The 16819-nt window shown below is 36.8% G+C and overlaps 1 protein-coding gene across 1 annotated transcript; it reads right to left on the bottom strand.

Moving 5' to 3' along the window:
- Positions 1–406: 406 nt before the first annotated feature.
- Positions 407–15409, bottom strand: LOC103512739. Its single transcript, XM_026826131.1, has 20 exons — positions 15052–15409; positions 14545–14686; positions 13881–14080; positions 13079–13328; positions 12831–13013; positions 12181–12495; positions 11477–11668; positions 11014–11328; positions 10050–10239; positions 9387–9538; positions 7370–7496; positions 7055–7098; positions 5249–5439; positions 4292–4727; positions 3633–3809; positions 3290–3427; positions 2611–2800; positions 2307–2413; positions 980–1172; positions 407–549 (listed from the first exon to the last, which is right to left on the bottom strand). The coding sequence occupies exons 2-20, from the start codon at positions 14584–14586 to the stop codon at positions 407–409; spliced, it is 3585 nt and encodes a 1194-aa protein (XP_026681932.1). The 5' UTR covers positions 14587–14686; positions 15052–15409.
- Between the last annotated feature and the right edge of the window lie 1410 nt (positions 15410–16819).

Genomic DNA, 16819 nt, shown 5'->3' with positions numbered 1-16819 from the left:
TATTTGGATGGACTGAAAATACGAAGTAATCCTTCATATCATTCTGAGATTTCTGAGACAAAGATCCCAGATTTTCCTTTTGAATTATTGTTGGTAACACTAATGTCTTGGGAACTTCATCGTAAAATTTATGTATAGGTAGGTATGTACTTAAACTAAACTACAAAGTTATTGTACTTTCACTTTTTATATAAAGCAAGGGTCAGAGCCCTGTTTATTTACAAGAATAAGAAATAAACAATACATAATATATGGTAAATAAGGGGACTATATATAAAACTTCCTTACTTATCCTATCCAATTCTGATGTTTACTATATTTGACCTGCTACTGTCTTGATTCCCTTGAATCTTGAAACCTTTTCTTTCGCAGTGCTACTCCCTATAAGCATTTTCTCAATTATTGTTCAAGTTATAATACCTACCCAGGATCCTACTGGTCTCTTGGCGGCTTCTCCGGGTAAAAATCTATCTGGATCGAATTTGTTTGGGTCAGGATAGTAAGTAGCATCTCGGTGAAGCGTGTAAATGTTGACAATCATGGAAGCTCCTGGAAAGCGGATTAAAGAATAGCGGGTTACTAGTTGTTTAGTGAACTGTAAAAATTTCAGAAAATAGGTAGGTCCAAACTAAATTTAATCAAAATTGTACAAACCGTTCGAAAGTTATGGCAAAACAAAGATTTTATTGAATATTGTTCCAAATCACAGCTCATCAAAGTTTTACTTCTGGAAGCTCCTGGAAAGCGGATTAAAGAATAGCGGGTTACTAGTTGTTTAGTGAACTGTAAAAATTTCAGAAAATAGGTAGGTCCAAATTAAATTTAATCAATATCGGACAAACGGTTCGAAAGTTATGGCAAAACAAAGATTTTGTTGAATATTGTTCCAAATCACAGCTCACCAAAGTTTTACTTCATCAATTCCTAAAGACAAAACCTTATTGAGACAGCCACAACCACAACCCTCTATTTTACTTACCCCGAGGTAGTTCCAAATCTTCGCCTTCGTATATTTCATCAGTAATGATCTGACGACCCACTACTGGTACAGGAGGATAAAGTCTGAGTGATTCCTTGATGATCATTTCCACATATCTCATATTCTGGAGGTCTTCATAGGATGGTTCCTTGGTCTTGTCAGTGCCCAGTATTGATATCACTTCTTCATATGCCTGTGTAAAAGAATAATGAACACATATCTCATATTCTGGAGGTCTTCATAAGATGGTTCCTTGGTCTTGTCAGTACCCAGTATTGATATCACTTCTTCATATGCCTGTGTAAAAGAATAATAACTAATAACATTTTCACATTTGTCAGCCTAAAGAATTTCTTGATTAGGTTTAGTATCATTAGGTGATGTCCTTTCATTAAAAATCCTACAAACTAAAGTATCATCGACAAAATAAAGTGTTTTCACATTTGTCAGCCTAAAGAATTTCTTGATTAGGTTTAGTATCATTAGGTGATGTCCTTTCATTAAAAATCCTACAAACTAAAGTATCATCGACCAAGTCTCTAGCTCTTACCGTTCTCGAGATATTTTGTTTACAGACAGACACACACACACGGACCAATGGCTGAAACTTAGGATTTAGGCTCTGGGGACCTCAAAACGTGTTTTGACACTAAAAACTGACCATCGAAAATTTGACCCGATTACATTACTTTCCTTCCTATAGGATAAGGAAAGTAAAAAGGAGCAGCATTTAGGTTGTTCCGTAAAAATTAATGGTATGTATCTTGTATCTAGGCAAGTACATACATACTAACTGAATCTAATCTGCAGGTCTTATTTAGGGGGGCCGGGCCTCCCTTTGGGCTTCCTCAACTATGGCGTGGACTTCGAAAATTTGGATACGGCCCTGAATAGCTAGATAAATGTAGATTGTGCTAAGGAAGATCAAAAGGTCGTATACGCGTATGCATATGCTTGTTCCATCTGATATTCACGGGATACATAGATACTATGTATGTAGTTGGTTGACGGGAAAAACACACAACTATTTAAGTATTTACATACGATGAAATCGCAACTTTACACCCGGAGGTTCAAGAGAAGGTAGGGATTGTAGGAAACTTTGGTTTGCTAGAAATTTGGATGACACTTTGGTTTGCTAGAACCGAGCCCTATTTCACTTTGAATGGAATTATCTTTGATGAGTTTTCAGGGAACAGGGGTAAAGAGACTTTTTAGTCTTATTCGAGCAATATAAACAAGAAACATTAATTTTTTTTTCAAACATAGCAAAGGTGCTCTCATTTATTTTTAAATAACAAACAAACAAACAAACAAACAAACAAACATAAGGTGGTGGTCCGGGTAAAAATCTATCTGGATCAAATTTGTTTGGGTCAGGATAGTAAACTGGATCTCGGTGTATTGTGTAAACGTTGACAACCATTAAAGTTCCTGAAAATAGGACAAAAGAATTGCCTTCAAGTGTACATTTTGCTTTTCTAATCTCAACAAAGTTAGCATTTTCATTGAATATTTAACTTTTGAATTGAATATTCCAACCAAATCGTTCTCGAAGCACTGGTCAACAAAATGAAAAGAAAATCAGCCTGAAAACCATTCATAACATTCATAGCGAAACTTTTACTCACCCCGAGGTAATTCCACGTCTTCGAATATTTCATGGTCCGTAAAGATCTGTCGTGCCACTATTGGTACAGGAGGATAAAGTCTGAGTGATTCCTTGATGATCATTTCCAAATATCTCATATTCTGGAGGTCTTCATAAGATGGTTCCTTGGTCTTGTCAGTACCCAGTATTGATATCACTTCTTCATATGCCTGTATGAGAGAAGACCCAAAGTCTTTTTTGTTATAATTTTGACGCAAAAAATTGCCCTTTGAGGTCGTAAAGGATCATATCATCATCATCATCATCAGATAAAGTCTGAGTGATTCCTTGATGATCATTTCCACATATCTCATATTCTGGAGGTCTTCATAGGATGGTTCCTTGGTCTTGTCAGTACCCAGTATTGATATCACTTCTTCATATGCCTGTATGAGAGAAGACCAAAAGTCTTTTTTGTTATAATTTTGACGCAAAAAAATTGCCCTTTGAGGTCGTAAGAGATCATATCATCATCACCACCACCACCACCTTATGTTTGTTCCTAATGTGTTGTATTCTTGTTTATTGTACTTATTTAAAAATAAATGAGAGCACCTTTGCTATGTTTGAAAAATGAAAAAAAAATGGGGCTCTCGGTTCTAGCAAACCAAAGTGTCATCCAAATTTTCTAGCAAACCAAAGTTTCCTACAATCCCTACCTTGTCTTGAACCTCCGGGTGTAAAGCCAACATGAGAAGCACCGCAAAGTTAGCCGTCTTCGTGGTGTCGGTACCCGCGAAAATCACATTGATGATCTGTGTGACTAGATCCTCTTCGTCAATATTATTGGTCATCATGTTCGGTTCTAGCAAACCAAAGTGTCATCCAAATTTCTAGCAAACCAAAGTTTCCTACAATCCCTACCTTCTCTTGAACCTCCGGGTGTAAAGCCAACATGAGAAGTACCGCAAAGTTAGCCGTCTTCGTGGTGTCTGTACCTGCGAAAATCACATTGATGATCTGTGTGACTAGATCCTCTTCGTCAATATTATTGGTCATCATGTGTCTAGCAAAACTCATAGTGCTGTGATAGGAATTCGATACTGCAAGTTGTTTCACAATGTTCCTGCTGTATTTGCGGATGACGTCTTCATGCATTGCCTCGGCCTTTTTATATCCCATCAGATAGCTTATTATGTCGACTACTAGCCATGGGTTTGTTATCCTTTTATGGATGGACTGAAAATAGACATATAATTATGTCTATATAACATATAACTAACAAGAAAATGGACATATAACAAGACATATAAAAAGAGAAGGACATATAATTGTCATCTACTCCGGTATTTTTTTATTGCCCAAAAGCTAAATATAACATATAACTAACAAGAAAATGGACATATAACAAGACATACCTATAAAAGAGAAGGACATATAATTGTCACCCAAAAGCTAAATTATTCATTTAAAAGTTACGAGTATGTTGCTTGATATTTGGAGTTTATTTAAAGCATTATAATCCCACTGCCCACTGCTGAAAAACTGATTTGGAATTCATTCTAAATAAGTAAACCGATTTTCTAGCTGTCTTACATAAAACTAATGCCTTCTTTTAGACGTGGAGCAAAGAACTCTAGAAAAGAAACGCACTTCTGTAATTTTATTCATGGCTTCATTCTTTTAGACGTGGAGCAAAGAACTCTAGAAAAGAAACGCACTTCTGTAATTTTATTCATGGCTTCAACTACAGGATGATCATTGAACTCCTGAGCTTTGGGATTCTCCCCCAGTGTACTTCTGATAACCATGTCAAATGTTGCCAAGTTGAGCATTGTCCCGGGATAGAAACTTTCTCCTTTCTCCATGAGAGGCCGAAATTTGTCCACAAGAATATTGGTTTCCTCGAAGAATATGCAGATGTAGGTCTTGATCAGTGAAAGGTGAAAACTAGGTGCGAGCATTTTCCTATCCGCTCGCCATTTCTCTAGTGGTGAAAATCCCAATACACCATCTCGAAACAGAGCTGACAATATGGATAAAATTTCGATCTTTTCCAGGATTTTAGTGAGCGCAAAATTAGTGGCGCTCGCATCCAAGCAGAGAATGAAGAAATATTCAACGTAGGAAGTTTGTGCTAACCGCTCTCCAAGTGATCTAGAAAATAAAAACAAAGTAACATTACCCATCCGCGGATCGAGAATCTTTTAAAGAATCAACATAATTATAATGGTGGCTCCATTTTATTGACGCGTGACGCAACAATTATCACAGGAAGGGAAAATTCCTGTAAACCAGAAAGCTTTTGTCATCAGGAGCATGGCCTAGTTCTAGACTTCTAGTAAGCTCTTTTAGCTGTTGTTATCAAGTTCAAATAGGCCACTTCCATTTTATTGACGCGTGACGCAACAATTATCAAAGGAAGGGAAAATTCCTGTAAACCAGAAAGCTTTTGTCATCAGGAGCATGGCCAAGTTCTAGACTTCTAGTAAGCTCTTTTAGCTGTTGTTATCAAGTTCAAATAGGCCACTCACTGTAATAAAGGGGGTTTTCGCGTACAGCTTTTTTACTTTCTATTATTTTATTTAAAGAACAAGAAGAAAACTGTAGAATATCTCTCTATAATAAATTATGTATGAAGGTAACCAACACAATTCCATGACACTTCCCACTCTCACCTAAATTGGAAGAAATGTTCATGCAGATCGGACGGATGATTGCCGAACAATTTTCCAGCCCCTATAAAAGGCCACTGAGGAGGTCCCTTCAACTTAGAAGCCACTTTGTAGAAGTGTCTTCTTCTGTAGCGAATGATGCAATAGAGGAATACTATAGCGCAGACAAGAAAGTAACTGACTGTGAACAGACTCTGTAATAGAGGAAAATTAGATGTACCTAAAGATTGTAAAACAAAAAGCAAACCAACTATTTTATGCAGGCGTGTTTCAGTGCCATTATAAGTACCTACCTAGTTAAAAGCCACTTTGTAGAAGTGTCTTCTTCTGTAGCGAATGATGCAATAGAGGAATACTATAGCGCAGACAAGAAAGTAACTGACTGTGAATAGACTCTGTAAAAGAGGAAAATCAGATGTAAAGATTGTAAAGCAAAAAACAAACCAACTATTTTATGCAGCTGTGTTTTAGTGCCATTATAAATACCTAGTTAAATAAACTAATAAATCTTTATTTGGAGGTTAAGATACTTGGTGCATACTTTTTTAATGGCTTTCTTTCAAGTGGCAGGTTTCTCCTGGAGGAGCTCTTCCACCCAACTACCTATACTTGAAATAATTTTAAAAATACAGTAGAGGTAGAGATACGTACCAATAACTTCAAAGAATAGATTTGACTCCCACCCACACTCAAAAACCCTCGTACCTATTTGCCGAAGAATATATGTATATGGATGATACACACGGATATATTGCCTTAAGGTCAGTCAGCTAATTTTCGCACTCCTTATGACCAATCAGTTGAATTTTGTGTAATCAGTTTTTTAGGTATACCCCTCAAAAACCCTCGTACCTATTTGCCGAAGAATATACGTATATGGATGATCCGATGATACACACGGATGGAGCAATAGATGAGTTGCGCTTACTTGGGTGATGTTTCAAAGTCATAGAGCAGGAAATATGAGGACCAACGGAATTTTTCTTTTCCTTCTACGACTTCTAGATCCCGATATAAATCAGATTAAAAAAATGGCGGTAAATCGTGAACTTTGACGTCACGGCATACGCTCCCGTAGGCGATGACGTCACATCAAATGTCCCGAGCAAAGCTCCCTCGCAGGCAACGCATTAATGTGTTTGTGCGCATACGTTTTTCTGCACAGTTCTTTCTGCTCCTCCGCTAGCGCGCTTGCATAGTGGCGCTACCTAACGGACGAAAAAAAACAACTGCGTATTGACGTCACACATATTTGAACTCTTTCATTAGAACGGAAAATAAAAATTGAATTTTCGACCTTTTACAGTTATTTTTTCACATCTTTGAACTCTTTCATTAGAACGGAAAATGAAAATTGAATTTTCGACCTTTTACAGTTATTTTTTCGGAGTTTTGACCTCAGATTTGGATTTTTCACTAAAAATGAATTTTCGACCTTTTACAGTTATTTTTTCGGAGTTTTGACCTCAGATTTGGATTTTTCCCAACTTTTTACATAGGGAAAATAAAAATTGAATTTTCGACCTTTTACAGTTATTTTTTCGGATTTTTGACCTCAGATTTGGATTTTTCCCAACTTTTTACATAGAAATCGACCATTAATTTATAATTTTTACCCATTTACAACTGCTCCATTGGAGCATTCAGGATTTTCTACAAGCCCCCAACATCTGATATACACAAGTAACCTATCAAATGTATGTTTAATAGCTACTAATGTTTCAAAACCTATATAGGTTTTCAAACATTATCATATGATAATGTTTGAAAAACTTGAACCACAACTTGAGTAAAAATTCCATTATTTACCGGCATGAAAAGCATTGTGTGTTTATAGTATTTTCTTGCAAAGTGTTACCCGACCTTTTACAGTTATTTTTTCGGAGTTTTGACCTCAGATTTGGATTTTTCCCAACTTTTTACGTAGGAATCGACCATTTATTTATAGTTTTTACCCATTTACAACTGCTCCATTGGAGCATTCAGGATTTCCTACAAGCCCCCAAGATCTGATATACACAAGTAACCTATCAAATGTATGTTTAATAGCTACTAATGTTTCAAAACCTATGATAATGTTTGAAAAACTTGAACCACAACTTAAGTAAAAATTCCATTATTTACCGGTATGAAAAACATTGTGTTTATAGTATTTTCTTGCAAAGTGTTGCTGATTGTTGCTTTGACTCTTTGAGATTGGCGGTGTACAGAACGATCCTATTTTGAAATCTAGTTTAATAGCTCGCTGCGGCTGGAAAGAAAATAAGTTCAACTTGATTAATAATGATTAGATAAAAGTACTAATACATATATAAAATAAACCTTTAATTGAAGGTTAAGATATAGCTAAGTACAAAACAAACTTTATAAATAATAAATTTGCAAAAGTGCATCAAATGACGTAAATGTATTTATTTATTTAGACTTTTTACTAGTTATTTAATGCAAACAAATACAAGAAATTACAAAGGGCAAAATTATTGCCTGGGGCAAACTCTACCATTCAACCCTGCCTATCTGCTGAGGTCTTATCGTCCCGAAACAGAAGAGAGAAGAAGGATAGGATCGATGGAAGAAAGAAATCCTTTCCGAGAACATATATTATATTATGATACGTAGACATCCCGAAACAGAAGAGAGAAGAAGGATAGGATCGATGGAAGAAAGAAATCCTTTCCGAGAACATATATTATATTATGATACGTAGACATACCTGTATTTTGTTTCATGATTTGTCCTCTTGGAGTAAAAACCCTATTCTAAATGGCAAGTTTATCTAGATAATTTTATTCGATTGACAGTCTTCTCAATTAAATCCACCGGGGCAAATCGACAGCCGAAAAACTCGAGAAAGATTAAATAGTGCCAAAGATAAAAACAATAGGGTTGTAAAACTAAACAGATCATATATCAATGCAAAACGAAAACTAACAAAATAATTACCTACTCTGAACATTTTTCCCTAATCCGGGATTTATGGATTTCCTGGAGTTACAAACATATAGGTAGTTACATATTCATAAATATGAAAAAAAAAAAAGTCAATTTGGTATAATTTACTTCCTTTTACATTATCATCTACTGAGAATTTATTTTGATTTTTTTTTCTTCCTCTTACTTAAGGTATATATGGATAAATGAATAATTATTAAACTCCAAGCTTTTCACTTAGTGGACATTATGAAAATACTCCCAACAAGCACTTTAAAAAGCCGTCAGTGGAAAGGGTGTTTATAATAATATCCACCAGAAGACTATTCCAAAGGCGTTCTGCTCAAATATGGAAAGAATTCGAATAGGCCAAGCCCCCAAAGTTCTATGAAGTACTAATATCCACCAGAAGACTATTCCAAAGGCGTTCTGCTCAAATATGGAAAGAATTCGAATAGGCCAAGCCCCCAAAGTTCTATGAAGTAGAATTTCAAGTGCTCTTACTTAGAGTGTTTGAGATCTTGTTGCGTTCTCAAATATCCACCAGAAGACTATTCCAAAGGCGTTCTGCTCAAATATGGAAAGAATTCGAATAGGCCAAGCCCCCAAAGTTCTATGAAGTAAAATTTCAAGTGCTCTTACTTAGAGTGTTTGAGATCTTGTTGCGTTCTCACTTCGCTTTCTCGACGATAAGACCTTAGCAGTTACAGTTCCCTGTATGCAACCTCTTTAAAGAAAGAAGAAGAAAAATAGACATGAACCCTGTCATAGGTATAATAAGTATTTTTTTCCATACAATGAGATAAGAAATTTATTTATTACCAGTTCATACATGGGCTGTATTTTCCTTGTGGCTTTTATTTTTTATAATTTAGTTTAAATAGAAATTTAGTTTAAAAAGTTAAAACTAGGTGGTGTGGGAGCTCCTGAAGACAAAACCTCAGAAGTTTTTTGAGATCTAATATGGCGTTATCCGTTTGTATAGCTCAACTAATTTTCCACAAGGAAAGGCTATTCTAAAAACTCATTTATAATTTTATTATTTTATAAAACGACTGCAACCATGGATAAGACCTTAGCAGTTACAGTTCCCTGTATGCAACCTTTTTAAAGACAGAAAGAAAGAAGAAGAAAAATAGACATGAACCCTGTCATAGGTATAATATTTTATTTCCATACAATGAGATAAGAAATTATCATTATTTATTACCAGTTCATACATGGGCTGTATTTTCCTTGTGGCTTTTATTTTTTTCTTGGCGGCTTCTCCGGGTAAAAATCTATCTGGATCGAATTTGTTTGGGTCAGGATAGTAAACTGGATCTCGGTGTATTGTGTAAACATTGACAACCATACCAGCTCCTGAAAAAATGAAAACATATAAAGGAGGAGCTGAAAACGATGGAAATTGGCCTGCAAACCTTAATAAAATCAGCTCTCTTGTTTTAGGAATTTCCCATACTTAAAATATCCATTTCGTAGGTCGTACAATCCTGCAAGTCTTCGAATCTGAAGGTGTCCCATCCCCCTCTTATTCTTTACCAAACAATATCTCCAAGGTTTTTTGATTGTGAATTGGCCTCACTCCTATAGTTTACACTCTGCTTTACTAATTCCTATTCATCAGGACGTAGGTCGTACAATCCTGCAAGTCTTCGAATCTGAAGGTGTTCCATCCCCCTCTTATTCTTTATCAAACAATATCTCCAAGGTTTTTTGATTGTGAATTGGCCTCACTCCTACAGTTTACACTCTGCTTTACTAATACCTATTCAGAGTATTCAGCAGGAAAACAACTTCTATTCATCTTGATGAAAGCCGCGGTAAGTTTGTGAAGATCCATAATGATGAGAAAGGGAAAACTTCTACTCACCTCGAGGTAATTTCAAATCTTCGAATGTTTCATGATCAGTAATGATCTGACGACCCACTACTGGTACAGGAGGATAAAGTCTGAGTGATTCCTTGATGATCATTTCCACATATCTCATATTCTGGAGGTCTTCATAAGATGGTTCCTTGGTCTTGTCAGTACCCAATATTGATATCACTTCTTCATATGCCTGTGTAAAAGAAAGCCAAAAGTATATTCATTATCATTAGGATGAAAATGGCCTCGAATATCATGAGAGATCGAGAGGACACGAAAGGAATCATTGACTAAGGTGTTGTGAAATAGCTTCACAGAAAATTCTGCTCTAAAATCAGTCTTTTATATTCTACACCTACAGATTAAACTTAAAAAATCAACAATACCTATGTATCTGAAATTGAGTCTGCTCTAAAATCAGTCTTTTATATTCTACACCTACAGATTAAACTTAAAAAATCAACAATACCTATGTATCTGAAATTGAGGGGGGTCACTCTTGTGAGTCTTGTGACTCTAAAGAATTCATTGATTTTCTTGACTAGGTGCAATAATTTAATCAATAACATACAGTGATGTCCTTCGAAGATACTGTACTAAATCATCAACATCTTCTGCCTGTTCTCTTCAAATGCTCGCGAATCAATGTCTTTGAAATATTTGGACATCTGAAGACACCAGCTCCATAGGCGTAGTTCACAGATGATTCCACTCCACTGCTATTCTCAATTTATTGAATGTCTTTGAAATATTTGGACATCTGAAGACACCAGCTCCATAGGCGTAGTCCACAGATGATTCCACTCCACTGCTATTCTATGTCTTTGAAATATTTGGACATCTGAAGACACCAGCTCCATAGGCGTAGTCCACAGATGATTCCACTCCACTGCTATTCTCAATTTACAATTTATTGGACCCGCGAACCAAAATGTCATCTCAATATAGGGTTCCCTACAGTCCCTACCTTGTCTTGAACCTCCGGATGTAAAGCCAACATGAGAAGCACCGCAAAGTTAGCCGTCTTCGTGGTGTCTGTACCCGCGAAAATCACATTGATGATCTGTGTGACTAGATCCTCTTCGTCAATATTATTGGTCATCATGTGACGAGCAAAACTCATAGTGTTGTCAGAAGTGTTTGATGCTGCAATTTGTCTCACGATGTTCCTGCTGTATCCTCGGATCACCTCTTGGAGCTCATTTTCAGCTTTGTTATACCCCAGGAGCTTGCATACATTGTCGGACATCAGTATCGGGTTAAGAAGCCTATTTTGGGCAGACTGAAATAGAGGAATATATATATATGTATATGTATGATGTTTGGGTTGTTACTCAAATAGATGTTTGGAACTTTTTCAATTGCTGATTCCCCCTAAATTTATAACAATAAACTCAATAACTCTGCGCCACATTTGAATGTTGGTCAGCGCACGATTCCTTGATGATCATTTCCACATATCTCATATTCTGAAGGTCTTCATAAGATGGTTCCTTGGTCTTGTCAGTGAGTCTGAGTGATTCCTTGATGATCATTTCCACATATCTCATATTCTGAAGGTCTTCATAAGATGGTTCCTTGGTCTTGTCAGTACCCAATATTGATATCACTTCTTCATATGCCTGTGTAAAAGAAAGCCAAAAGTATATTCATTAGGATGAAAATGGCCTCGAATATCATGAGAGATCGAGAGGACACGAAAGGAATCATTGACTAAGGTGTTGTGAAATAGCTTCACAGAAAATTCTGCTCTAAGAATCAGTCTTTTATATTCTACACCTACGATTAAACTTAAAAAATCAACAATACCTATGTATCTGAAATTGAGGGGGGTCACTCTTGTGAGTCTTGTGACTCTAAAGAATTCATTGATTTTCTTGACTAGGTGCAATAATTTAATCAATAACATACAGTGATGTCCTTCGAAGATACTGTACTAAATCATCAACATCTTCTGCCTGTTCTCTTCAAATGCTCGCGAATCAATGTCTTTGAAATATTTGGACATCTGAAGACACCAGCTCCATAGGCGTAGTCCACAGATGATTCCACTCCACTGCTATTCTCAATTTACAATTTATTGGACCCGCGAACCAAAATGTCATCTCAATATAGGGTTCCCTACAGTCCCTACCTTGTCTTGAACCTCCGGATGTAAAGCCAACATGAGAAGCACCGCAAAGTTAGCCGTCTTCGTGGTGTCTGTACCCGCGAAAATCACATTGATAATCTGTGTGACTAGATCCTCTTCGTCAATATTATTGGTCATCATGTGTCGAGCAAAACTCATAGTGTTGTCAGAAGTGTTTGATGCTGCAATTTGTCTCACGATGTTCCTGCTGTATCCTCGGATCACCTCTTGGAGCTCATTTTCAGCTTTGTTATACCCCAGGAGCTTGCATACATTGTCGGACATCAGTATCGGGTTAAGAAGCCTATTTTGGGCAGACTGAAATAGAGGAATATATATATATGTATGATGTTTGGGTTGTTACTCAAATAAATGTTTGGAACTTTTCCAATTGCTGATTCCCCCTAAATTTATAACAATAAACTCAATAACTCTGCGCCACATTTGAATGTTGGTCAGCGCACGTGCACAGTAAGAACATAAATTCTCAAATATTTTGAATTGAACTTTTGAATTGAACAGCATGGTGAAAAGGGAAAACAAAGGTAGCTAAAAATAAATAACGTACTTCTAGCATCCCCATCATGGCTTTGATTGAATTGAACAGCATGGTGAAAAGGGAAAACAAAGGTAGCTAAAAATAAATAACGTACTTCTAGCATCCCCATCATGGCTTTGATTACTGGATGATCATTGAACTCCTGAGCTTCGGGATTCTCCCCCAGTGTACTTCTGATAACCATGTCAAATGTTGCCAAGTTGAGCATTGTCCCGGGATAGAAACTTTCTCCTTTCTCCATGAGAGGCCGAAATTTGTCCACAAGAATATTGGTCTCCTCGAAGAATATGCAGATGTAGGTTTTGACCACGGAATAGTGGAAACTAGGGGCGATCATTTTCCGAAGAATATGCAGATGTAGGTTTTGACCACGGAATAGTGGAAACTAGGGGCGATCATTTTCCTATCTATTCGCCATTTTTCTACTGAGGATAAGCCCAGTACACCATCTCGAAACAGATTTGATACTATCCGATACATCTCTGCCTTTCGCAAAATTTTGTTAAGAACGAAATTTACAGTGTTTGCGTCCAGAGTGAAAATTAAGAAAAAGTCTGCGTAGAAACATTGTACCAACCGCTCCCCAATCGATCTAGAAAAGAGAAAGAAAGAGATAATGACGGTCGTGTAGAACAGGGAATTTCCGCACTTCTTCAATAAGTTTTTTGCTCTACATGTTTCACGGGCCGTACCGTCACCGTCAGAAAGTAAACTGATTAACTGAACTAAACTGTGACCGGTCGGCGATCTAGAAAAGAGAAAGAAAGAGATAATGACGGTCGTGTAGAACAGGGAATTTCCGCACTTCTTCAATAAGTTTTTTGCTCTACATTCTACATGTTTCACGGGCCGTACCGTCACCGTCAGAAAGTAAACTGATTAACTGAACTAATCTGTGACCGGTCGTTGTGGCGATACGAACTCGGGGCGGACACCGCTTAGTCTGTGAACACCACGACGGTGCCTAGTTCTTCTTTCTCGCCCTAGTACATACGTGTATGTCCAACACTCGGCCATATGTTGGCCCGGGCCCGGGCTCGGTGCGACTATATGTGTCCCACCGTTAATCGGTGCCATTTGGTGGTATAGAAAGGATCTCAAAGTATTTTGATACCACCCGGAGACGATTTTCTGCGAGTCTCACCTAAAGTGGAAGTGATACTCATGCAGATCAGAAACCTTGTTGGCGTATAACTTGGCGGCCCCAATGAGAGGCCACTGAGGAGGCCCCTTCAACTTGGAGGCCACCCTGTAGTAGTGTCTCCTTCTGTAGCGAATGATGAAAATGAAGGATAGTAGTGCACAGAGCAGGAAGTAGCTGGCTGAGCTCTTTTCAAGCAGTCCCTGTGGAAGAAGAAACACAAGACAACAACTGACTAACTGAGGTAAGGTAATCTTAAGTATCCTTACTCTTTATATGAGCAATTGAACATGCTGTACTTGGACATTAGAAAATTAAAGACCAAAGACTGCTTTTAAAGACCAAGCACAAGTCCTCACGATGGTTGACTGCGGTTCAGGACGAGCCAGCCACTTTAACATGGCTAATAGAGCTAGAGACCATCACCCCGGTGTATAGCAGATGCAAAAATATATCTTTATTCTGCTATTGCCATTCGGCGAAAGCTAAAGGCGCTAAAACGACAACAACATTAGAAAATTAACGCTGTTTCCATTCGTCTGGATCAAAATAAATTCTCTATTACAGGAATTTGTAGAAATTATTTCAGAAGTTGTCACAAGTCGATAGCATATGGTAGATGGCAACTAAATACATTAAAACTTATAACCATAACCAAATTACTTACTTGAAACAAAGAGAGCTTCATATTGGTAAACATAAATAACATTTTGTGGTCTTTGGTGTTTTCCAAACTGATGGTGAATACGACCTTACATTTGACGCTGTGCAGAACTACTCAACTTTGCCAAAACAAGTTCAAAGGTACTCTGGAAAGAAAAGTCAATGGGCAAAAACACGGTAGGTATAAAAAAAGGTTTGAAAGAGGGAACTGTAACAACTGTGGTCTTATCTTCCCGCAATCGAAGAGAAAAGGAGGACAGGATAGGAAAAAGGCAGCCGTTCCGTTCTGAGAACGTCTGTTTAGGATAAAGTTCGCTTCAGGCGGAAATCGAATCCACAACTTGGCGCTTATATGACAGATGAATTAAAAAATTCTAATTTAAGAGTAAGTCCAATATGTGACATTAATTTCAATTGCTACAAAAAAAAATAATAAAAATAAATAAAAATCAGCCGGTATAATAGTGAAATCTAAGAAATTCAAATAAATAAAAAGTGGATGGGTACTTACATTGTAAAAAATATTCATGAAGAAGGAAAAACAAGTACTGGGAACATTTTCACCGGCACAACAACTCACATGATACACAACACAATAAAAGTACCAAGTTCAACACTGTGATATCTTATCGGATAAGTTGTATTGTATTTTACTATCGGACCAAATTTTGATTTCACCAAGGAGATTCCTCTTTGGGCGTAACAGCGCGACCAGACTTGCTGCCACAGGCCGGTTATGTATTTTCAATTGCTAACTGATAAACTGAAAGACGGTCCTCTGAGTGAAATATTACTATTTTCATTTAATTTATTTATTTTTATGAAAAATTTCCAAGAATTAAGTCTGTCTCTCATGTTGAGGGAGATGTTTTCATAATTTCATACATCGGGGCCTGTGGGTGAACACCATAGAATTTGCATTGGCAGATTGGCAGCCAGGGTGTTGAGGTTCACAATTCATACATCCTTAATGGAATCAAAATTAGGTCCGAAAATACAGCTATAATGCAAGATAAACTTGCGTTTTTTAAATCAGCCTTTTTAAATTATATCTAAATAAGCCCTATCAAATCCGCTCAACTATTTTTTTTTTTTTTCTTTCTTTTTCTTTTAAGCGCTCAACTAAACTTTGATCTTGGTCAAAAGGCCGAAAACCACCAGTTAACTGTGAATGCACTACTGTGCAACTAACTTGGAATAGGTAGGTACCAATAGCATAATAATACTTACCTCTCAATAAGTACATAGGTACTAGGTAGATAGGTAGATGAGTTATGAGCTCATCAAGTTAAATGAGTTTTTTTTTTTTTTAATGAGAAGTAGCCCTTTAACTGCTATGGTCATAGCAGGCTCTTGGCTTAGCCTAATCGGTGTGTGCCGATCAGCCGATGTCAAGTGAATGGAAACGCACACAGACCTTCACCCATCCAAACACCAACCACGCATACTTCTCTTCTTATTTTTTGAAATGTAGGTAGTTATGTATATTTATAAGTCTACAACAGTCATTCTAGGGAAACTGGTGAATTTAACATGCTATACCTAAATGGACAAAAACCATTTCTGCATGAATTTTCCCCATACTTAGGTATATATTTTATTTTTCCCCACAGTGAAAGTTACCACTCTGTATCAACCTCTGTAGGTATAGGTACCTCTGTAGTCTGTATGTATTGACCTTACAACATACGTGTGCAACAGTTTTACACTCCCATCCAAACACCAACCACGCATACTTCTCTTCTTATTTTTTGAAATGTAGGTAGTTATGTATATTTATAAGTCTACAACAGTGATTCTAGGGAAACTGGTGAATTTAACATGCTTATACCTAAATGGACAAAAACCATTTTTGCATGAATTTTCCCCATACTTAGGTATTTTATTTTTCCCCACACTGAAAGTTACCACTCTGTATCAACCTCTGTAGGTGTAGGTACCTCTGTAGTCTGTATGTATTGACCTTACAACATACGTGTGCAACAGTTTTACACAGTGTTGTGATGCATTTGCGAAAACATACCTAATTAGTGATTTAGTAAAAGTGAAGTGCTAAATGCTCATTTTTTCCTCATAAGGTTCGGCAGGCATTATGAGTTTTTTAATGTGTTTTACTTCATTGTGTGATGAGTTGATGACTTTGATTTTGAGTATTTACAATGATGATGACAAGCAGATGTAAATACTGTAAATGATGATGACAAGTAGATGTGTTATTTATGATTTCAATTATTTGTTGAGACAGTCTTTCAAAATCCATAACAGGTATTTTATAATAA

The sequence above is a fragment of the Diaphorina citri genome, unplaced genomic scaffold, assembly GCF_000475195.1.
Source record: "Diaphorina citri unplaced genomic scaffold, Diaci psyllid genome assembly version 1.1 scaffold878, whole genome shotgun sequence".
In the NCBI taxonomy this organism is placed as follows: Eukaryota; Metazoa; Arthropoda; class Insecta; order Hemiptera; family Psyllidae; genus Diaphorina; species Diaphorina citri.
This window is presented reverse-complemented; position numbering and strand designations above follow the sequence as displayed.